Below are 24,966 nucleotides of genomic sequence, written 5' to 3'. Positions count from 1 at the left end.
ATATAGAAACATAAAAAATAGGTGCAGGAGTAGGCCATTCGGCCCTTCAGCCCTTCGAGCCTGCACCACCATTAAATATGATCATGGCTGATCATGCAACTTCAGTACCCTAGTCCTGCTTTCTCTCCACACCCCTTGATCCCTTTAGCCGTAAGGGCCACATCTAACTCCCTTTTGAAAATATCTAATGAACTGCCTCAACAACTAGAGAATTCCATAGGTTCACAATTCTTTGAGTGAAGAAGTTTCTCCTCATCTCAGTCCGAAATGGCTTACCCCTTATCCTTAGACTGTGACCCCTGGTTCTGGACTTCCCCAACATCGGGAACATTCTCCCTGCATCTAACCCTGTCCAATCCCATCAGAATTTTATATGTTTCTATTCATTCTTCTAAATTCCAGTGAATACAAGCCTAGTCAATACAGTCTTTCTTCATATGTCAGTCCTGGCATCCCGAGAATCAGTCTGGTGTACCTTCGCTGTACTTCCTCAATAGCAAGAATGTCCTTCCTCAGATTAGGAGACCAAAACTGCACACAATATTCAAGGTGTGGCCTCACCAAGGCCCTGTACAACTGCAGTAAGACCTCCTTGCTCCTATACTCAATTCCTCTTGCCATTGGCCTTCTTCAACGCCTGCTGTACCTGCATGCCAACTTTCAATGACTGATGTACCATGACATCCAGGTCTCGTTGCACCTCCCCTTTTCCTAATCTGTCACCATTCAGATAATATTCTGCCTTCAAGTTTTTGCCACCAAAGTGGATAACCTCACATTTATCTATATTATATTGTATCAGCCATGCATTTGCCCACTCACCTAACCTGTCCAAGTCACCCTGTAGCCTCTTAGCATCCTCCTCGCAGCTTACACTGCCACCCAGCTTAGTATCATCTGCAAACTTGGAGATATTACATACAATTCCTTCGTCTAAATCATTAATGCATATTGTAAATAGCTGGGATACCAGCATTGAACCTTGCGGTACCCCACTAGTCACTGCCTGCCATTCTGAAAAGGGACCCGTTTATTCCTACTCTTTGCTTCCTGTCTGCTAACCAGTTCTCTATCCACGTCAATATATTAGCCCCAATACCATGTGCTTTAATTTTTCACACTAATCTCTTGTGCGGGATCTTGTCAAAAGCCTTTTGAAAGTCCAAATACACCACATCCACTGGTTCTCCCTTGTCCACTCTACTAGTTACATCCTCAAAAAATTCTAAAAGATTTGTCAAGCATGATTTCCCTTTCATAAATCCATGCTGACTTGGACTGATCCTGTCACTGCTTTCCAAATGCGCTGCTATTACATCTGTAATCATTGATTTCAACATTTTCCCCACCAGCAATGTCAGGCTAACCGGTCTATAATTCCCTGTTTTCTCTCTCCCTCCTTTTTTTTAAAAAGTGGGGTTACATTAGCTACCCTCCCATCCATAGGAACTGATCCAGAGTCTATAGAATGTTGGCAAATTATCACCAATGCATCCACTATTCCTAGGGCTACTTCCTTAAGTACTCTGGGATGCAGACTATCAGGCCCTGGGGATTTATCTGTCTTCAATCTCATCAATTTCCCTAACACAATTTCCTGACGATAAAGGATTTTCCTTCAGTTCCTCCTTCTCGCTGGACCCTCGGTCCCCTAGTATTTCCAGAAGGTTATTTGTGTCTTCCTTCGTGAAGACAGAACCAAAGTATTTGTTAAATTGGTCTGCCATTTCTAGAGAATATCCAAGGCAGACCCAAAACATGTTCCAACCCCCAATTACTAATGACCCCACTATAGGTGAAACAGTGAAAAACAAACTTTATTTTAAAAAGTAGATCTGTTTGGCATCTAATTTATCTCTTAGAAATTGCCACAGACCACTCAAAAATCATTGAATGCATGGCCAACCTAACTCCATCTTTGCTCGTGTGTGCTGTGTTTTCCCTCAGATTTCTGAAATGTAAAGATATTGCTTACTATCCTGTTACAAATTGAAAAAAGTTACAGCAGAAGTTTGAAAACAACAGCTGTAACTGTGGTAGATATATATCTGCATTTATGTTTTTATGACTAACACATTGTGGCAACTAGAAATCCTATCCCCAAAATAATCAAGCATAACATTTAAAATAAATTTGATTTGCATCTGAACTTCACTTTTTTCAGCCACTAGAATGCATTTCTTCAAAGTTAGTATGGGTTTTGAAAAATAAAGCATTTGGGGTTATTTTAATTCGTGGCAGCTTTAAGTTACAGCTTGAAAGAAGTTATACAAAGTTATGCTGGGCGATGGTTGCACAATGCATTAAACGCCCACAATGATTCCAAACACATTACCCCGTGTGCTCAGGAAGCTTTTAATGATTTATTTGCTTGATTCTAATTAACTTTTATTTCTGTTTCGCAAACTTGCACTTTTAGAATCTTAAGTTTAACCCCTGCAGCACACCCAACCATCGCGACGGTCTTGCTCTTCCGCGTCACAACCAACTTGACAGCGGAAAAGCGCGGCACGTTATCGGACTGACAGCAGACTTACCCAATCAGCAGCAAAGCCGTCGGCAGCGGAGGCGGAGCGAAGGCACAGTGACCAATGGGCGTGGGGTAGAGGTGGGAGCTCGGCAGGCTGGGCTGACTGTGGGGAAGAGTATGCTGGGTAAATAGGACAACACACAGGGCAAAGCACGCCCCTTCTGGCAGCGCTTGCCTGGCCTATCTCGCTCGGAAGTTTAACAGGATGGAATTTAGAATCATTTGAACTGCGCCGAGGGCAAACTTCGTTGCTCGGTGGAACGGCATGTCGTTGGGGTCTTAGCTGCCGCGAGGCGGAGGGAGGGGAGAGCAGGGCAGGGTTGCCTCGCACCGAGCCAGCGTCTCCTCCGCTCCTGCGTATCTTTTAAGTCGCTGGGCAAGTGGTGGCGCGGCCGATTTCAGTCGGACGCCTGATTGGAAACGGCAAAGGCAGCTTCTCCGCTTTTGAACCATGAAGAAATTTTCCCGAATCTCGAAGCCCGAGGGAGCGGGTTATATCGGTGCTGGAGGAGGAGGAGGCGGCGGATCGATGGGAAGTGCCAGTAACTACCTGGGCAGAATGTTTAGCGTGGGACGTTACCAGGTGACTGTGGAGGAGCTCCTCGCCGAAGGTGGGTTGGAGCCGGGGTGGGAGGGAAGGGGTGAAGGGGCGGGGAGAGGCCGTGTTACAGCCACACGTTCTGGAGGTGGGGGCAGCAATTGCGGGCTGGATGGAGGGGAATCTGCCCCCGGCACAGTACAGCCTACCCCGGCACGGCCCACCCCAGTATCTCCTGCCTCCTGTTTTAAAGAACCCACCTGACGCTCAGGTCTTTTTTTGCCTTTTAAGTTTTCCCCACCTTTTTATTCCGTGAAGGCTTCGATTTTACTATGAACATTATTTATTTACAAAAGCTCGTTTGAAAAGTCAGGCAGAGTTTAAAAAAAAAAGATTTTGGATATCCTGGTGCTGCCATGTGTGAACTCCAGATACTTTAAAATGACACCACTTTTGTATCCGTTTGCCCCGTGCTCTGTGGAATTTTATTTTAATGTTGTCTTCTTTTGATCCCTTAGCCAGCGGTGTGTTTTAATGTAAGTGTGACACATTTCAGTTTTTTTCCTCTGCAGTCCTGCACGTGCAAATCAAACTTATAAAGTACATCTGAAGAATGTGTGCAGCATGTCAGTCACTGTACAATAACACGAGGGTAAACATTGCTATAAAGCACAAGTGCTTTGACAATGTGTATTTCTGTACAGTGTATTGCGTCTGAAGTGTGTTAAATTTATTTGATTTTATAGGGGTTGCTGCACTTGTTTGTTTCTCTCAGAAGTAGTGGTAAGATTAAGTGCAATAAATTCTGACCAGTAGAAGTTGACAAGAAGTGTGTTAGCACTATTCTGGCAAAGATAAATATTTACAAGAAATAATCATTTGTGCAAAAAATTGTTTTTTTACAGAATCAAAACTAATTGTTACATTATTTCACAACTTGCACAGTACATACAGTGACAACTGGAAAATAGTATATATAACAATGTATTTCAGTCAGTTAAGTGCATGAAAGCTATTTGATCATGAATTACGATAGTTGCTATCAACAAAATGAATTTTTATACAAAAACCTGGTATCATGTAATAACATAAATAGCTTTCTTGTGCTATGCAAATTTGTGTTTTAGATTAAAATGATTTCTGAGCAGTCCCTTAACGTGCTGCAGCAGTTGCTCTACAGTTAATAAGCAGGTTACCATACAACCTCAGCATATTATTTGATCCTGTGCTTCCAACCTTATCCTCTCCACCACAAAGATCACCTAATTCCAGATTGGTATCATCACTCACGTTTGTCTTTACTGCAGCCTAACTGCTGCTGAAATCCTCATTCATGCCATTGCTATCTCCAGACTGGATTACTCCAATGCTCTCCTGGTCAGCCTCCTATCATCCACCCTCCATAACCTGCAGCTCAACCAAAACCCTGGTGCCTGCATCTTATTCCACACCCAGTCACATTTGCCCATCACACCTGCCCTCACTGATGTACATTGTCTCTATTTTGCCCAGTGGATCAAACTAAATTCTCAGCCTTATGTTTAAATCACTTTTTCTGTCAGTGCTTTCAGCCGCCTAGGTCCTATACTCTGGAATTCCCTCCCAAACCTTTTAAGACTCCTCTTTTTGACTAAGGTTTTGGTTACCCCTTTGATCGTCCTTTGTTAGTTCAGTGTCTGTTATCCTTATGCCTCTGTGAGGTGCCTTGGGATGTTTTTCTATGTTAACGATGCTGTTTAAATGCAAGGTGTTATAATGTAGTGACTTGATCTGCACATATCAGCTAAGTTTCTCTTTTAAATGTTAACTATTCTTCCAAAGCGATCTGCTTAATGTTTTGAAGCTTTACAGTCCTTTTGACTAATGCAGAGCTTTACCAAAAAATTTGCAGTTGATGCTGTTGTAGCGATAAAAGTCCCTGGGTATTTTTTGAATGAAAGGGGAAGAAACACAATCCACCTTTTCTGGTATCTCAGCCCAAAGAAGGCTGCAACATTCATAATGTCTTCTGACTGTCCACTTTGTCAGCTATATCAAGCTGTTTAGTTTCTTTCTCATTGGTAGTGTTCTTTGGTTTTGACCTTTCTACGTACTGGCTTTCTACTTTCGTTATTCACCATTCATAACTCAACCTGATTCCCAATTTTCTATTTTCTTCCCAATTACATCCCACTAAAAATATTGGATGCAATCACGTTGCGTCAAAAAATTCTGGCTCTGACCTGAGGAAAGTTTGATATTATGTTATAAATGATATGAATTTTGAACGAAGTGGATTATCAATTACATGTTCCCAGGAATAAAAGGATGCGCGCGCGAGAGAGAGAACTTGGATCAACCTGTAACATGCAGCTTGCTGCTGTAGTGACGGCTGGGCCTTCGCAAGCATTTAACTCTCAGAAACGAGAGAGAACTTTTTATGCAGCACCTTATGTTCTCAAAATGACACAAGGACATGATAAGTTACCATGCATTTGAAACGTGGTTGCTGTTGTTGCATAGACAGGGTATCCAATTTGTAAATAATAAGGTTGCACAAATGCATATGAATGATCAGAAAATCTGTTTTGGTGGTGTATTTTTCTTCGCCCTTCTCCAGTGTCTATTGTCACCAGCCCCTCCTCTCCTATCTTTTGTCCGCTCTCCCCTCCCCTCCCCTCCACCCCCTCCTCTCTCCCCCGCCGCAAGCCCCTCCTCTCTCCCCGCCGCAAGCCCCTCCTCTCTTCCCCCCCCCCCCCCCCCCAGCCCCTCCTCTCCATTCCGCCCCCCCTCCTCCCCAGCCTCTCCTCTCCATTCCGCCCCCCCTCCTCCCCAGGCGCTGCTCTCCACTCTTTTCCCCCCGCCCCGCAACTCCTCCTCTCCGCTCCCCCCTCCCCCCTCCTCTCCCCTCCCCTCCCCTCCTCTCCGCTCCCCCTCCCCCCCTCCTCTCCGCTCCCCCTGCCCCCCTCCTCTCCGCTCCCACTCCCCCCACAGCCCCTCCTCCCTGCCCCCCCCCCGCCAAAGCCCCTCCTCTCCACTCTCTCCCTCCCCCCCCCCCCCCTCCGCAGCCCAGCCCCTCCTTACCTCCCTCATCATAAATTGATAACTAATACATTTGAGTATGGATGGCACAGTAAATGAGGAATTTGGGCAGATTTTTATTTGGAGCTGTGTAGGATGTTGTTCGGCAGGATCACCCTCTTTCCTCATTACTGCGGAGTTTTGAAGTTGGGTGCTTTATCCTTTGGTATTTTGTCTGCTTTTGTGGCCGCTTATTGTGGGGTAGTGTTGAGAAATTCCTCTGACCCTATTTTGTTATAAACCCAAGTCTTGCCCCAGAATGAGACACATGAACTTCCTCCCCGTAAGTGTGATGGCACTTGTATTGCCACAGAGGGTTGGCCTACCGAGACTTGGAAAAAAGATACACAAAAAGAAGAATCTAAGTTGAAATAGTAAAAGACTCAGTAGATGTTGCATGTTTGTTCTCTTTGGGGTGGAGAGGAAGGGGGTGTGGGGGGAACCTCGGCTTGAACAATTATTCTGAATGGGCTGCTTTGCTTTAATTTGTTACTTTTGACTGCTATAGAGGTAGTCACAGACCGGGTGCAATTATGTTTCTCCTTAAAGGTACGATGTTACTAGTATTTCCAAAGAGAGTGGTATACCCAAACTGATTTAAAATTAATTCAAAATGTTGCACTTTAATTTTAAATCACCAGAAATAATAACGGGAATCCCATGCAGTGGTCGCAGAAAGCATTCACCAATCCAGTAGACACTGCATGTTCCTATTGGCGTAAACTGTAGCTATACATATAGGAAAGTTGTTGAAGCAAGCTTCCCGCTGATTCTTTCCTTCCTGGACTTGCAGATGGAAGGCATGGCGAAGCCCAGGAGCCAACCTATTAGAAGGTCTCTGATCAGTGTGTCCATGCATTGAGAGTGGTGGTAGATGGAGACGATTCCTGAAATGGTGTAATATATGTGGCTGGGAAGTCAGTTCCAATCACTTGATAATTGTCCTATTCCAAGTATGTGTTGGAACATTATTTGGCATAAATTACAAAAATGTTTTATCTGGTCTTGTCACCAGACATGTAAAGAACATCAGATCAAATATTTGCTATAGTAAAGATAGTGAGTGGCCCAGCATGGATGGCTCAGTATGATTTTAAATGCACTTAACTTCTGAGATATTTTACTGCACTATGCTGTTTAACTGTCAAGCTTTTACACAGCTTTGCATTGTGCAGAACTGACCTGAAATGGGTGAATTTTAGTTCAGTACTGTAATTTTTTTGTCTTTCCTGTTTTCTGTTTCAGAATTAATCTGCAGTTTTCTTTCCTTCCTGCTCTTTATTTCTATTTTGAATGTCTCCTGCAGATCTACATTGCTGCTTTCTGTTTCAAATCCTTCCACAAACATGCCTTTAATTACAAGGGAGGAAGTTTTCTTAATTAAAATAAAATTGACAGGCGTTTGTTCACATTGAAATATCAGTGAAAATAAATGTATGTTGGATTTGATTCTCTGGTGCACACTTGGATGCCAAGAAGAGGTTGTGCAATGATGGTTGATAAAAAGCAACGTTAACCAGCAACGACTATTATAATGCAGCGATTTTCTGGCATTTGCCACATGTTTGTTGTGGAGCCAGTTGTGCTTTGCATGCCATGCGAATGTACCTTTTTTGATGCAAATAGTTTGCTTGGGTCACTTTCAATTTTAATTCCCAATTGAGTATGAAATTGGTAGATCATCTATCAACTTGGAAATGCTTTGTAATATTGGGAAAGATTGAAGAAAAATAAAGGAATTATAGTGTGTAATATGTATGTATGCATGTATGTTTACATTTCAACACTCTTTTTAGTTAGAAAGGTGGAACAACTTTCCAGGGTTCCTGATTGCTAACAAGTAATCTCTGAAGTTTTTTTTACATATTGCATAGCTTATATTCTATTCGGCCCAACCAGTCCATGCTGACATTTATGCTCCACTCAAGCCTCCTCCTGTCTTTCCTCATCTAAATCTATCAGCATTACACTCTCATCCCTTCTCCCTTATATGCTTGTCTAGCCTCCCCTTAAATGCATCTATATCATATGCAGTCCCTTGAACGAGGATGACTTGCTTCCACACGAGTTCACATGTTTCAATGAAGCACCCAGTGTTCCAATCCTGAACTCCAATTGAGGGGGGTGAAAGATGCCTGTGCGTGGATTTTTTTAACGTGTGGTGACCGTTGCACATCAGCCACCACACGGGCTTGACAGAGCTAGGCCTTTATCCAGTGGCAAGGATTAACCAGAATGACTGGAGACCTGCTCTGCTGCACGGACCTAGTGCGGCGCACATTGCATTGTGGGCAGGCCCATCCTGCCCCAGGGACCTCGGCTCCCCTGCCGCGGTCTCTCTCGCCTCGTGCTCCAATCGGCGACCTGGTCCTGATGACGTCACCCAGTCGCCCTCCACGAAGCCATTGCACATTTGTGTCCGCTCACGCTGGAAGCTGCAATGGCATGCTCCAGCCCTTTTTATAGCCCCGACCTGCGGAGATGTTCTCTCACAGGTCAGGGTAGCCCACGATATCTATATACATCTATTCGCCTCAACCACTCTCTGGCGTAGCGAGTTCCATATTCTCACCACTCTTTGGGTAAAGACAATTCTTCTGAATTCCCTATTGGATTGCACAGTGACTATCTTAAATTGATGGCCCCCATTTATGCTCTTCCCCACATGGAAACATTCTCTTTATCCACTCTATCAAAATCTTTCATAATTTTAAAAACCTCAATTGGGTCACCCCAAAGCCTTTTTTGAGGAGAAAAGAGATGCAGCCTGTTCATCCTTTCCTGATATGTATACCCTCGCATTTCTTATCATCTTTGTAAATCTTCTCTGCACTCTCTCCAGTGCTTCTATATCCTTTTTATAATATGCTGACCAGAACTGTACACAGTACAGGTTGAACCTTCCTTATCCAGAACTCCCTTATCCGGAACCCCGGAACCATCCCTTGTCTGCAACCATTCTCAGCCACCGGGTAGCACGTGCGCAGAACTCAGGCATGAACAAATTGAAGTCCTTCTTTGCTGCTGACTCCTGCAATCGCTGGCCTGACCCTGTGATCCACCCCCCCAGCATGATCTCTCTGCTGCACTCCCAGTCCCAAGCCAGCCTGCCCTGATATCCCCTTGCTCAGTACCTCTACCATCCAATTTAACGTGACCACCCCTCGTCCGGAAAAATCTCTTATCCAGAACGGGCCAGGTCCCGAGGGTTCTGGATAAGGGAGGTTCAACCTGTACTCCCAAGTGTGGTTATAACTTAGCTAATTTTCAATTCTACACCTCCTAGAAATAAACCCTAGTTCTTGGTTTGCTTTTTTTAGGACCTTGAAAATCTGTGTCACAACTTTGTGATTTGTGTATTTGTACTCCGAGATCCTTTTGTTCCTCTACCCCACCTAGACTCGCACCCTCCAAGTAATAAGTGACCTCCCTATTCTTCCTACCAAAATATAATACCTCACATTTAAGAACCTAAAGAAATAGGAGCAGGAGTAGGCCATTCGGCCCCTCGAGCCTGCTCCACCATTCAATAAGATAATAGCTGATCTACCTCAACTCCACTTTCCTGCACTATCCCCATATCCCTTGATTCCCTTCATATCCAAAAATCTTATCGATAAAAATGTATCTGTTGAACTTCATTTGCCAATTATATGCCTGTTCTACAAGTTTATTAATGTCCTACTGTAATTTGTTGCAAATTGTCAAGAAAAGTGGACACTGGTGAGAACATTGTCTATAACTGTACATGTATCTAATTTCAATATTGCCTCATTACCAGCAGAAAGACACACTGAATATCTGTATATTTAGGATTGATGTTTTTATTTCCTTGAATGTACTGTGCAGTTGTGGAGAAATGTGTAGCTGATAGAACTAAATGTACAACTTGGTATAATGTACCATCTTACATTTTTGAGGAATCTTTTTGAAATATGTTTGCATTGTCTCAAATGTAAGATGACTGCACTTGTAAGCGTCATTGAAATATATTTAGCTAAAAATAAAATCAATTTCATGTAGGAAATTATTTTGTACATTAAATTCTTTTATTAAAAAAAAATGGATTTAGTGTTGCTATGATGCTGACATTGAGCTTAAACCTGAAGTGTTATGGCCTACAGATAGCATATAGACTTTGGTTCTAGACCATTTCCAGTTAACTTTGTCGCATATCAAATTTAGATAACTTAAATATTCTGAAAATAGTTGAAATTTCTAAAGTATCTTTACTACATCATAAGTACAACATTGAAGTGGTGGTTCACATGGGATAATATACATAGTTCAAAAACTTGTTCCATATAGTTGGAAAAGTAACTGATTCAGAATATGTAAAAAAACAATCACATCTAGTCACAGGCAAATTTCCCACAGATTCCTTCTAACTTTGAGTGGTTGATTAATCCTTATGGTTGAACAAAGTTGATTTAAGCCTCTAGGTCTTCTAGCTGATGTCTATTTGCCATTGGATATTTCTAACTCCCTTCACCTTTATGGTTTGATAGCCTTCCTTAACTCATCTTCCATTTGTTCTCTAGTTATCCAATGTTTTGCATTGATCTTGATGATGGAGGATGATATTTTCAAGTATTACATTCTTCAGTTTAAAAATCACCTATGGCTTCAGCTTATTAGCCTTGTATGTCAATGCTATGGTACATTCAGTCCCGTTTTGGCCAGTTTATGCCACTGACAGACTGTTCACTTTGTTAGGCCTATTTCTGTTGTCAAAATTTGTTCCAATGTACTAGAGACTGACACCGTCCATTTTTCTTGCACAAAAGCCTGGAAATTTGCTGTTTTCCTGATGGCTATGCTTGGCTGCCTGAGTATGTACACAAGTTACTCCTACTTCATAAATTTAAACATATTGCAGAGCTGCCTTTGAAGCCTGTGAGGTTCATTTGGATGCCCATGTAGCTTGCAATGCTAAGTATTTTCTTCACCATTGTTATAAACACCCAATTCAGCAGCTGCTTTTAATTGAAACCATTTTCATTATGTCGAGTCTTGCTTGTGGAAGGCCATATGAGAATTTTGCTTTCTATACCAGTCGTACATATTAGTCCAAATTTTTCTGTCAATAACGGTGAGGCTAATGGTGCAAGCCGTTAAATAAGCATAAATGCTACAGTAACTTTAGACGAGGGGAACATGTGTGGTTAAATGCCAGAAACCAAAAGTTGCTGTCCGGGGTGCACTGCTCTGCCGTTAGCTTTGCAAAAACAGCATTTTGTTTTCTGCATCACCATTGAAATGCACTGAATGAAATGAAGTTGGTGTACTTGCGCAGTAGATATGAACTAAACTTGCCACAGAAAGTTAAGTTTTGCCATTATAAATGCAAGTACCCTTTTAACTACGTGATCACTGTTGATTACTGCCAATCAACCTCTCTGGCACTGAAATTAAACATTGAAGTATACTGTCTCATTCCTTCAGGTATAAATTGTTAGAGATTTAAAAAAATGCTATTTAAAAATTTATGTTAAACTTTATTCCTTTTTCTCTTTTCTCTCAATCCAATCTATATTTCCTTCGTGCTCTTTCTATACCTGATTTGACATTGAATTCACTCACTCTATTTAACACTTCCTTCTCCGTTCTTCTGTTAATTTCTCAATCTTTCAATCTCATTGGTTAAGGTTATACCCTGTTGGTTGCCTTCACTCAGGTCCCAGATCCCTGGTTTCTCTCGCTGCACTGTTATCAGCTCGTGCTTTCAGCAACATGCTGAACATTCGAAATAATGTTATACTTGTATAAATTGTTCTAAATCATGCCTTAATCTGCACCAGCAAGCTACCAGGTCCATAACAAGAGGGTAACCATGGCAGTTCTGCTTGCTAGAGCCTCTCTTCCCACTTCTCTGAAAGAGGTACTGATGCATGAAAGAGGAATGGACAGAAGAAGGCATCACGCTTGAGAGAAGATAGAACATCCAGGATCAATAGAACAGTGATGTATATGATGGTTCAGGCTCTGTTGGGTGCCTTTGTAATAGTATGTGCCATGCTGGAAGCAAAATCTATGGCATATATATGTAACATTTGTATTTATATAGTGCCATATTGCATCAAAACATCTGTGCAGTGAGTGGATCAGTGAGCAAATGCCTCTGAAACTAAGTTAAATTCTAGTTATCGGTCCATTCCTCTGCTTTCATTACAAAAGACAGGCCAGGTACTGTATTATTCTAATGAGATACTCTGGCACTAGGTTGCATCCACCTCTTTAAAGGAACAAACTAATTTTGATTTTTTTTGTTAAATTAGTATGGAAGGAATTATTATAGTTTAGATATTTTGAGCTGATTCTTAAAGAATAAGATCCCTTTTTTGGCAAACAGTGCATCAAAGCACTGTTTTGAGTCAGTGAATAAATCCCAGAGCTTGTGTAAATATCTGCATCACTTTTGTATTTGTCGAGTGGATTTTTAAAAAATTCATTTATGGGATGTGGGCATCGCTGGCAAGGCCAGCATTTATTGCCCATCCCTAATTGCCCTTGAGAAGATGGTGGTGAGTCACCACTTTGAACCGTTGCAGTCCGTGTGGTGATGGTACTCCCACAGTACTGTTAGGGAAGGAGTTCCAGGATTTTGACCCAGCGGCGATGAAGCAATGGCAATATGCTTCCAAATCAGGATGGTGTTTGACTTGGAAGGGAACGTGGAGGTGGTGCTTGCTGTCCCTGTCCTTCTAGGTGGTAGAGGTCGCAGGTTTGGGAGATGCAGCCGAAGAAGCCTTGGTGACTTGCATCTTGTAGATGGTACACACTGCAGCCACAGTATGCTGGTGGTGGTGGAGGGAGTGAATGTTTATGGGGTGGATGGGGTGCCAATCATGCGGGCTGCTTTGTCCTGGATGATGTTTCTTGTGTTGTTGGAGCTGCATTCATCCAGGCAAGTGGAGAGTATTCCATTACATTCCTGACTTGTGCCTTGTAGATGTTGGAAAGGCTTTGGAGAGTCAGGAGGCGAGACACTCGCCGTAGAATACCCAGCCTCTGACCTGCTCTTGTTGCCACAGTATTTATGTGGCTGGTCCAGTTACGTTTCTGGTCAATGGTGACCCCCAGGATGTTGATGGTAACGCCATTGAATGTTATGGTGTGGTGATTAGACTCTCGCTTGTTGGAGATGGTCATTGCCTGGCACTTGTGTGGCGAGAATGTTACTTGCCACTTATCAGCCCAAGCCTGAATATTGTCCAAGTCTTGCTGTATGCGGGCATGGATTGCTCCATTATCTGAGAAGTTGCGAATGGAACTGAACACTGTGCAGTTGACCTTATAATGGAAGCGAGGTCATTGATGAAGCAACTGAAGATGGTTGGGCCTAGGATACTCTCCGAGGAACTCCTGCAGCGATGTCCTGGGGCTGTGATGATTGACCTCCAACCACCACAACCATCTTCCTTTGTGCTAGGTATGACTCCAGCCAGTGGAGAGTTTTCACCCCGATTCCCATTGATTTCAGTTTTATTAGGGCTCCTTGATGCCTCACTCGGTCAAATGCTGCCTTGATATTGCGGGCAGTCACTCTCGCCTCACCTCTGGAATTCAGCTCTTTTGTCCATGTTTGGACCAAGGCTCTATTGAGGTCTGGAGCCGAGTGGTCCTGGCGGAACCCAAACTGGGCATCAGTGAGCAGGTTATTGGTGAGTAAATGCCACTTGATTGCACTGTTGACAACACCTTCCATCACTTTGCTGATGATTGAGATTGACTGATGGGGTGGTAACTGACCGGATTGGATTTGTCCTGCTTTTTGTGGACAGGACATACCTGGGCAGTTTTCCACATTGTTGGATAGATGCCAGTGTTGTACCTGTACTGGAACAGCTTGGCTAGAGGCGCGGCTAGTTCTGCAGCACAAGTCTTCAGCACAACAACCGGGATGTTGTCGAGGCCCATAGCCTTTGCTGTATCCAGTGCGCTCAGCCGTTTCTTGATGTCACGTGGGGTGAATCGAATTGGCTGAAGATTGACTTCTGTGATGGTGGGGACCTCGGGAGAATGCCGATATGAATCATTCACTCTGCACTTCTGGATGAAGATGGTTGTAAACACTTTAATCTGATCCGTTGGTTATGGGATCGCTTTGCCTTGTCTATAGCATGCTGCTTCTGCTTTTTAGCATGCATGTTGTCCTGTGTTGCAGCTTCCTCAGGTTGGCACCTCATTTTCAGGTATGCCTGGTGCTGCTCCTGGCATGCTCTTCTACACTCTTCATTGAACCAGGGGTTGGTCCCCAAGCTTGATGGTAATGGTAGAGTGAGGGATATGATAGGTTACAGATTGGGGTGGAATACAATTCTGCTGCTGCTGATAGCTCCTCATGGAAGTCCAGTTTTGAGCTGCTAGATCTGTTATGAATTAGTCCCATTTAGCACGGTAGTAGTGCCACACAACACGATGGATGGTGTCCTCCGTGTGAAGACGGGACTTCAACTCCACAATGTCGGTGGTCACTGCTACCAATGCTGTCATGGACAGATGCATCTGCGACAGGTAGATTGATGAGGACGAGATCAAGTAGGTTTTTCCCTTGTGTTGGTTCTTTCACCACCTGCTGTAGGCCTAGTCTAGCAGCTATGTCCTTCAGGGCTTGGAAAGTAGTGATGCTATTGAGCCAATCTTGATGATGGACATTGAAGTCTCCACCCAGAGTACATTCTGTGCCCTTGCTACTCTCTCTGCTTCTTCCAAGTGGTGTTCAACATGGAGTACTGATTCATCAGCTGATGGAGGGTAGTAGGTGGTAATCAGCAGGAGGTTTCCTTGCTCATGCTTGAGCTGGAGCCATGAGACTTAATGGTGCCCGGAGTCAATGTTGAGGATTCCCAAGGCCACACCTCCCGACTGTACACCACTGTGCCGCCACCCCTGGTGGGTCTGTTCTGCCGGTGGGACAGGACATAGCCAGGGATGATGATGGAGGAGTCTGGACATTGGCTGAAAGGTATGATTCTGTGAGTATGATTGTCAGGCTGTTCCTTGACTAGTCTGTGGGACAGCTCACCCAATTTTGGCACAAGTCTCCAGATGTTGGTGAGAAGGACTTTGCAGGGTCGATAGGGCTGGGTGTGCTGTTAATCATGTCAGTAGCCGGTGTCGAGGTCAACATAGAAACATAGAAAATAGGTGCAGGAATAGGCCATCCCTTCGAGCCTACACCGCCATTCAATAAGATCATGGCTGATCATTCCTTCAGAACCCCTTTCCTGCTTTCTCTCCATACCACTTGATCCCTTTAGCCGCAAGGGCCATATCTAACTCCCTCTTGAATATATCCAATGAACTGGCATCAACAACTCTGCGGCAGGGAATTCCACAGGTTACCAACTGAGTGAAGAAGTTTCTCCTCATCTCAGTCCTAAATGGCCTGCCCCTTATCCTAAAACTGTGTCCCCTGGTTCTGGGCTTCCCCAACATCGGGAACATTCTTCCTGCATCTAACCTGTCCAGTCCAATCAGAATCTTACATGTTTCTATGAGATCCCCTCTCATCCTTCTAAACTCCAGTGTATAAAGGCCCAGTTGATTCAGTCTCTCCTCATATGTCAGTCCTACCATCCCTGGAATCAGTCTGGTGAACCTTCGCTGCACTCCCTCAATGGCAAGAATGTCCTCCTTCAGACTCGGAGACCAAAACTGAACACAATATTCCAGGTGGGGCCTCACCAAGGCCCTGTACAACTGCATTAAGACTTCCCTGCTCCTATACTCAAATCCCCTTGCTATGAAGGCCAACATACCATTTGCCGCCTTCACCGCCTGCTGAACCTGCATGCCAACTTTCAATGACTGATGTACCATGACACCCAGGTCTCGCTGCACCTCCCCTTTTCCTAATCTGCCATTCAGATAATCTGCCTTTGTGTTTTTGCCTCAAGTGGATAACCTCACATTTATCCACATTATACTGCATCTGCCATGTATTTGCCCACTCACCTAACCTGTCCAAATCACCCTGCAGCCTCTTAGCGTCCTCCTCACAGCTCACACTGCCACCCAGTTTAGTGTCATCTGCAAACTTGGAGATATTACACTCAATTCCATCATCTAAATCATTAATATATATTGTAAAGAGCTGGGATCCCAGCACTGTGCCCTGCGGCACTCCACTAGTCACTGCCTGCCATTCTGAAAAGGACCCGTTTATCCCGATCTCTGCTTCCTGTCTGCCAGCCAGTTCTCTATCCACGTTAGTACATTACCCCCAAAACCATGTGCTTTGATTTTGCACACCAATCTCTTGTGCGGGACCTTGTCAAAATGTTTTTGAAAGTCCAAATACACCACATCCACTGGTTCTCCCCTGTCCACTCTACTAGTTACATTCTCAAAAAAATTCCAGAAGATTTGTCAAGCATGATTTCCCCTTCATAAATCCATGCTGACTTGGACCAATCCTATCACTGTTTTCCAAATGCGCTGCTATTTCATCTTTAATAATTGATTCCAACATTTTCCCCACTACTGATGTCAGGCTAATCGGTCTATAATTACCCATTTTCTCTTTTTTTAAAAAAGTGGTGTTACATTAGCAACCCTCCAGTCCATAGGAACTGATCCAGAGTCGGTAGACAGTTGGAAAATTATCACCAATGCATCCACTATTTTTAGGACCACTTCCTTAAGTACTCTGGGATGCAGACTATCAGGCCCTGGGGATTTATCGGCTTTCAATCCCATCAATTTCCCTAACACAATTTCCCGTCTAATAAGAATATCCTTCAGTTCCTCCTTCTCACTAGACCTTTGGTCCCCTAGTACATCTGGAAGGTTATTTGTGTCTTCCTTTGTGACGACAGAACCAAAGTACTTGTTCAATTGGTCTGCCATTTCTTTGTTCCCCATTATAAATTCATCCTAATCCAGTCGATGCCAGGTGGTCCAGCCAGTTTTATTCTTGTTTTTTATAGCGGTTGTGTACAACTGAGTGGCTTGCTAAGCCATTTCAGAGGGCAGTTAAGAGTCAACCACATTGCTGTGGGTCTGGAGTCACATATAGGCCAGACCAGGTAAGGATGGCAGATTTTCTTCCCTGAAGGACATTAGTGAATTACTGACACTAGCTCTTTATTCCAGATTTATTTAATGAACTGAATTTAAATTCCCCAGCTGCCATGGTGCGATTTGAATTCGTGTTTCTGGTTCATTTCTCCAGGCATCTGGATTGCTAGCCTGGTGATGTTACCACTATGCTCATCATCATAGGCAGTCCCTCAGAATCGAGGAGGACTTGCTTCCACTCTTAAAATGAGTTCTTGGGTGGCTGAACAGTCCAATACGAGAACCACAGTCTCTGTCACAGGTGGGACAGATAGTCGTTGAGGGAAGAGGTGGGTGGGACTAGTTTGCCGCACGCTCTTTCCACTGCCTACACTTGTTTTCTGCATGCTCTCGGCATTGAGACTCTCGGTGCTTAGCGCCCTCCCGGATGCACTTCCTCCACTTAGGGCGGTCTTTGGTCAGGGACTCCCAGGTGTCAGTGGGGATGTTGCACTTTATCAGGGAGGCTTTGAGGATGTCCCACCTTTGGCTCGATTGTCGCGAAGGAGTTCCGAGTAGAGCGCTTGCTTTGGGAGTCTTGTGTCTGGCATGTGAACTATGTGGCCTGTCCAGCGGAGCTGATCAAGTGTGGTCAGTACTTCAATGCTGGGGATGTTGGCCTGGCCGAGGACGCTGATGTTGGTGCGTCTGTCCTCCCAGGGGATTTGTAGGATTGTGCGGAGACATTGTTGGTGGTATCTCCCCAGCGACTTGAGGTGTCTGCTGTACATGGTCCATGTCTCTGAGCCATACAGGAGGGCGGGTATTACTACAGCCCTGTAGACCATGAACTTGGTGGCAGTTTTGAGGGTCTGGTCTTCAAACACTCTCTTCCTCAGGTGGCCGAAGGCCGCACTGGAGGCGGTGTTGAATCTCATCATCAGTGCCTGCTCTTGTTGATAGGAGGCTCCTGAGGTATGGGAAATGGTCCACGTTGTCCAGGGCCACGCCGTGGATCTTGATGACTGGGGGGCCAGTGATTTGTGGCGAGGACAGACTGGTGGAGGATCTTTGTCTTACGGATGTTTAGCGTAAGGCCCATGCTTTTGTACACCTCAGTAAATACATTGACTATGTCCAGGAGTTCAGCCTCTATGTGCGCAGACGCAGGCATCGTCCGCGTACTGTAGTTCGACGAGAGGTTGGGGTGGTCTTGGACCTGGCCTGGAGATGGCGAAGGTTGAATAGATTCCCACTGGTTCTGTAGTTTAGTTCCACTCCAGCAGGGAGCTTATTGACTAAGGTGGAGCATGGCAGCAATGAAGAATGAGAAGAGGGTTGGGGCGATGATGCAGCCCTGTTTGACACTGGTCCGGACGTGGATTGGGTCTGTAATGGACCCGTTGTTGAGGATCATGTCCTGCATGTTGTCGTGGAGCAGGCGGAGGATGGTGGTGAACTTTTGGGGAACATCCCAAGCGGAGGAGGACGCTCCATAGACCCTCGCGATTGACACTGTCAAAGGCCATGTATAAGGGCTAGCGCTTCTCCCTGCATTTTTCCTGCAGCTGTCGCACTGCAGAAATCATGTGCCCCGTAGGGGATGAAATCCGCACTGCGACTCCGGAAGGAGCTCCTCGGCCACAGGGAGACGGTTGAGGAGGACTCTAGCGACGACTTTCCTCAGTGGCTGATGGGGAGATTCCTTTGTAGTTGCCGCAGTCAGACTTGTCCCCTTTTTTAAAGATGGTCAAGATCACTGCATCTCTGAGATCTCCCGGAATGCTCTCCACCCTCCAGATGAGAGGGATGAAGTCATGTACTCCCGCCAACAGTGTCTCTCCGCCATACTTCAGTGCCTCAGCGGGGATTCTATCCGCTCCTGTAGCCTTGTTTTTTAAGCTGTTTTATGGTTTTTTTCTACCTCGTGTAGTGTTGGGGTTTTGCCGAGGTGGTGGCATGCTGTGGGATGGAGTCGAATACTCGGGTCAAAGGAAAAGTCTTGATTGACTCTACACTACGCTACCATTCCACTGTTAGGGTATTGTGTGCTGTTACTGATGCTATTAGCTATTTTCCAATAAGGGTAAAATAAACTTTAAAAAATAATTTAAAAATGACCAATCATTTGCAAGTGCTCTTCTGTGCTGTAACCATTCTATGATTGCCAGGTAATAAGCTATATACTTTCTGAATTAAAGGTTTTCAGTCGATGTACAACCTATACTTTGGAAGAGTGGGGTATAATGGTTGTGGCAGGAGTGTCATAATTTCTAATAATTCAGTGTAAGAAATGCCAGTAAGTTCATTTTGAATTTTGCCTTTAATGTATTACAGTATTTCAGTAGCTCATTTCAGGGACAATACTATGTCTGCACTTCTCCATTCGTCAAGCTCACTGCATGCAAAGGAAATTAGTATTGTAACAATATTCTGATAATCCTAACAAGATATGTGCATATTCACATAGCTCTTTGACTAGGAGTGCCAACTTGAGGTAAATGTGGATATTGTACATTGTTTTCTGTCTACGTTATGAGATTAACAGCATTGTTGGGATGTGTACATTGGATATTGATTGCTCAAGTAAGAAAATTAGAGGTACTTGAGTTATGTTGCCACTGATGTGTATATATTGAAAATGAGTTGGACAAGAAGAATCACAAAGTTAGTTGCATGACCTCGCCCAAACGAAAGATTGCATGTAGCATAGTACTACAACAACTTGTATTTATATCAACGCCATTAACGTAGTAAAACGTTACAAGGCACTTCACAAGAGAATTATAAAACAAACTGACAGCAGACCACATGAGAGATTGGGGCAGATGATCAAAAGTTTGGTCAAAGAGGTAGGATTTAAGGAGTGTCTTAAAGAAGGAAAGTGGGGTAGAGAGGCGGAGAGGTTTAGGGACAGAATTTGAGAGCTTAGGGCCTTGGCAGCTGAAGGCATGGCCACCAATGGCGGAGCGATTAAAATCTGGGATGTTTGTGGCCAGAATTAGAAGAGCGCACATATTTCGAAGGGTTGTAGAGTTTGAGGAGATTAGAGATGGGGAGGGGCGAGGCTGTGGAGGGATTTGAAAACAAGGTTGAGAATTCTAAAATCTTAACTGGGAGCCAATGTAGGTCAGTAAGCACAGGGGTGATGGGTTAATGGGACTTGGTGCGAGTTAGGACATGGGTAGTGGAGATTTGGATGACAAGTTTACGGAGGGTAGAATATGGAAGGCTGGCCAGGAGTGCGTTGGAATAGTCAAATCTAGAGATTACAAAAGCATGGATGAGGATTTCTCCAGCAGATGAGCTGAGGCAAAGGCGGAGTCGGGCACTGTTCTGAAGGTGAAAATAGGCGGTCTTGGTAGTGTGGATATGTGGCCGGAAGATCATTTTGGGGTCAAATATGACATCAAGGTTGCTAACAGTCTAGTTCAGCCTCAGGCAGTTGCCAGGGAAAACGATAGTCAGTGGGTAGGGAACGGAGTTTGTGGCAGGGACTGGAGACAATCGCTTTGATCTTTCCAATATTTAGTTGGAGGAAATTTCTGTTCATCCAGTATTGGATGTTGGACAAGTAGTCTTGACAATTTAGAGACAGTGGAGGGGTCGAGAGAGGTGGTGGTGAGGTAGAGCTGGGTGTCATCAGTGTAGATGTGGAAACTGACTGTTTTTGGATGATGTCGCCGAGGGGCAGCATATAGATGAGAAATGGGAGGGAGCCAAGGATAGATCCTTGGGAGGCACCAGAGTTAACGATGCGGGGGTGGCAAGAGAAGCTAATGCGGGTGATTCTCTGGCTACGATTAGATAGATGAGAATGGAACCAGGCCAGTGCAGTCCCACCCAGCTGGACGACGTTGGAGGGGCTTTAGAGGAGGATGGTTTGGTCAACTGCGTCAAAGGCTGTAAACCGAACGAGAAGTGATGGTTTACTTTTGTCACATTTGTGACTTTGGTACTGTGGCAGGGGCATAAACCTGATTAGAGGGATTCAAACATGGAATTCTGGGAAAGATGGACATGGATTTTGGCGGTGACAACACACTCGAGGACTTGAAAGGAAAGGGAAATTGGAGATGGGGCAGTAGTTTGCAAGGACGAAGGGGGGGGTCAAGGGTTTTTTTTTGAGGAGAGGAGTGATGACTGTAGATTTGAAGGAGGGGGACAGTACTGGAGGAGAGAGAACAGTTTACAATATCAGCTAACATGGGAGTCGGGAAGGGAAGTTGGGTGGTCAGCAGTTTAGTGGGAATAGGGTCGAGGGAGCAGTAAGTAGGACTCATGCACAAGATGTGCTCAAAGGGCATGACTGCCGATTGGAAAGAAACTGGAGAAAGGTGCAAGTTCAGGGCTAGGGCAGGGGGGGATCCTTAGAAGAAGTTTGGCCCGGTGGGCTAGAGAAAGGAAGGGAAACGGCAAAGACAACAAATGGGTGGTCTCAATCTTAATGACAAAGAAGTTCATGAGCTCCTTGTACAACTTGGTGGTTAGGGTGGAGGAGACAGGAGAGAGGAGTTTAAGGAAATGGTTTGCCATGGAGAAAAGAAGCCGAGGTTTATCTTTGCATTCCAGAATGATCCTGGAATAATCAATTTTGGCAGGTGAGAGCAGGATCCCATAGTGCTTTATGTGATCCAGCCAGATCTGGCGGTGAATGGGTCAACCAGTTGTCTGCCACATTCGTTTACGTCTGCGTTCCTTGGACATAAGGGAGCAGAGATATGTGCTGTACTCGTGTGTGGGGGTGGGGGGGGGGGGGGGGCGCGGGTGGAGAAACAGCTAGGATGAGAGAGTAATGGTTTTCATGGGGACTAGTCCATCAAAGGTGGAGGTGAGGGTGTGATTGAGCTGATCAGTAGCTGCAGAAATGTTGTGCCAAAGGCTGGACAGTGGCATCAGTTGACTTCAAGAGCCAAAGAAAGTTGGAGTCGTAATGATCTGGAAAAGTTGCAGTTAATATTCAGGCAAATAAGATGATGGCTGGAGGTGCAGTGGAATGGTTGGGTATAAATTGGAGGCTAATACAATCCACATATGCTGAGTTCAGAAAGTATGGATTGCACTGGCATACAAACTTGAGCAGAGTAATTTTGTATTTTAGTGTTTTTCATTCTCTTTCCACTGCCCTGGAGATAGATTTGAACATGTTGTTATGGCACTTTAGACATCCTGCATGTCAAAATGGTATGCAGATGATCATTTCCCAGCATTCATGCTGCTGTACATAAGATGTTCTTTGCACTTCTTAATTTGCACGTTGGGTAGGTAGAGGTATTTAATCACCATTCTCACCGATGTGAAGTCCTTGCCAATGGGCTGTGATTAATTAGATTGTGTTTAAAAACATGCGAGTAAATTGTATTATTTGTATTTTTCATATCATTGCCAAAGGAAAAGTGCTTTCCATTTAACACTTGTCCACAAAATTGATTTAAGATTTTAAATTAGCCATAATTGGAATCATGGACATGAAGCTAAATCTTTATATTTTTAACTGTTTTAAACTCCTGATACACTGTCCTACTTGTGGCACAAACCCAGGTACTACAGGTATATGATTTCTTCCCGAAATTTCTGCAGATGTTGGGAGCAGCCATAAATGGCTTCAAAGTTTCACTGGAATGTCTATTGTAACATTATCCCTCGACATCACCTTCAACCACTCTAACCTGCTCCATAGTCTCTCCTCAGTGAGCTACCTCTGTAGCTTGATTCTTGATTTGATTCATTTTGATTTTGACTTCCTAAATATATTAACATAGCTAGCACATCTTCGACAATGGCTTCTCCTTCTGTCCCTGAACAGTCCTCTCGAGAATGCTCCAATATTCTATCCTTGATCTGTGGCCCCTTCCTTATCCACATGCTCCCCCTCGATAATATTATCCATAGATATACTGCCAGCCTCCATATGCATGTTGAAGATGCCAAGCTTTATCTACTCCTTTGCCATCACCCTCGACATCCAGACTAATGCTTCATCCAACTGCTTGCCGATGGGTGCGTGTCATGTTTTTGGATTTTTGATCGATTCTTTTTCTTCACCAAAAAGATTTGGGATTGTTGTATTTAATTTGTGTTTTTAAAAGAAAAAGATGAATTTGTTAAGTTGAAAGAGCTACAGAACCAAGGAGAGCTTGAGGTATTAATGAACCAGGCATTGGAGAGGTCCTTACAATGATTAGAGTTGTTAAGCAGTTTGTTATCTTGTCTTCGAAAGGCAACAAATATTTACTCCTTTTGACTATTCTGTTATGTGGGCATGATATACGATGTTTGTACATTGAGAGTAATTGGTTTGGTTGACGAGTCTGTTGGCAATCCTTGCATGGGAAAAATGTCAGACACTGACCCTCTGTATCCTGGAGTCAGAATTAAGAAAGGAGGGTGGGGAAGAGAAACATGTGTGGGGAGCAGGTTTTAAAAATTAAAGACAGAGTAGATCTGAGTTCTGGAGCTGGAAGCTAAAATGTAGGAGGGTAGTGCTTGCAATTAGATGTTGCCTAGAAAGAAAGGTAATACCAAAGACAAATAAGTCAGTCCATGAAAGTGCAGGGTACAGGGCTTATGTTTTATCTAATTTATTTTTGAAGTAAAGTAAGTAGAATTTACTTTGACTGTTACTCTGTACATTGACTTGCTGACTGTAAGAAACAGTTTTATGATTTTTTTTGCAGGTCTTTGACTGAATGTTTTTCAGTCTGCCATTGAAAAGAGTGGAGGCGTGTTCTGGGGTGGAGAGGGAGGGAGGGAGGGTGGGTGGGTGAAGGTGGAAGAGGAATGTGTAAAAGGCATGGTATCCAGTTCAGATTACAAAGGGGTCCCACTGTTACACCCCTGGCTTATGTTGTTACATAATTAGATCTTTTTAGTGCATAATTAGCGGATGCATTGACCGTCATTTTCCAACATTCCATAGACTCTGGATCAGTTCCTATGGAGTGGAGGGTAGCCAATGTAACCCCACTTTTTAAAAAAGGAGGAAGAGAGAAAACAGGGAATTATAGACCGGTCAGCCTGACATCGGTCATGGGTAAAATTATGGAATCAATTATTAAAGATGTCATAGAAGCGCATTTGGAAAGAGGTGACATGATAGGTCCAAGTCAGCATGGATTTGTGAAAGGGAAATCATGATTGACAAATCTTCTGGAATTTTTTAAGGATGTTTCCAGTAGAGTGGACAAGGGAGAACCAGTTGATGTGGTGTATTTGGACTTTCAGAAGGCATTCGACAAGGTCCCACACAAGAGATTAATGCGCAAAGTTAAAGCACATGGGATTGGGGGTAGTGTGCTGACGTGGATTGAGAACTGGTTGTCAGACAGGAAGCAAAGAGTAGGAGTAAGTGGGTACTTTTCAGAATGGCAGGCAGTGACTAGTGGGGTACTGCAAGGTTCTGTGCTGGGGCCCCAGCTGTTTACATTGTACATTAATGATTTAGACGAGGGGATTAAATGTAGTATCTCCAAATTTGCGGATGACACTAAGTTGGGTGGCAGGGTGCAAGGAGGATGCTATGAGGCTGCAGAGTGACTTGGATAGGTTAGGTGAGTGGGCAAATGCATGGCAGATGAAGTATAATGTGGATAAATGTGAGGTTATCCACTTTGGTTGTAAAAACAGAGAGACAGACTATTATCTGAATGGTGACAGATTAGGAAAAGGGGAGGTGCAATGAGACCTGGGTGTCATGGTACATCAGTCATTGAAGGTTGACATGCAGGTACAGCAGGCGGTTAAGAAAGCAAATGGCATGTTGGCCTTCATAGCGAGGGGATTTGAGTACAGAGGCAGGGAGGTGTTACTACAGTTGTACAGGGCCTTGGTGAGG

At 44.2% G+C, this 24,966-nt stretch overlaps 1 protein-coding gene across 1 annotated transcript in view; it reads left to right on the top strand.

Annotated features, from left to right (window-relative positions):
- Window positions 1-2,644: 2,644 nt before the first annotated feature.
- bmp2k (BMP2 inducible kinase) overlaps window positions 2,645-24,966 on the top strand; it is a 179,981-nt gene continuing 157,659 nt past the window's right edge. Inside the window, exon 1 of the mRNA XM_070871093.1 lies at window positions 2,645-3,141. Coding sequence (XP_070727194.1) covers window positions 2,982-3,141 — 160 coding nt within the window. The 5' untranslated portion in view covers window positions 2,645-2,981. The remainder of the gene's footprint in view (window positions 3,142-24,966) is intronic.

The sequence above is a fragment of the Pristiophorus japonicus genome, chromosome 2 (genome assembly GCF_044704955.1).
Source record: "Pristiophorus japonicus isolate sPriJap1 chromosome 2, sPriJap1.hap1, whole genome shotgun sequence".
Taxonomy (NCBI): domain Eukaryota; kingdom Metazoa; phylum Chordata; class Chondrichthyes; family Pristiophoridae; genus Pristiophorus; species Pristiophorus japonicus.
The sequence above is the reverse complement of the archived record's forward strand: the minus strand, read 5'-3'. Positions and strand labels throughout refer to the sequence as shown.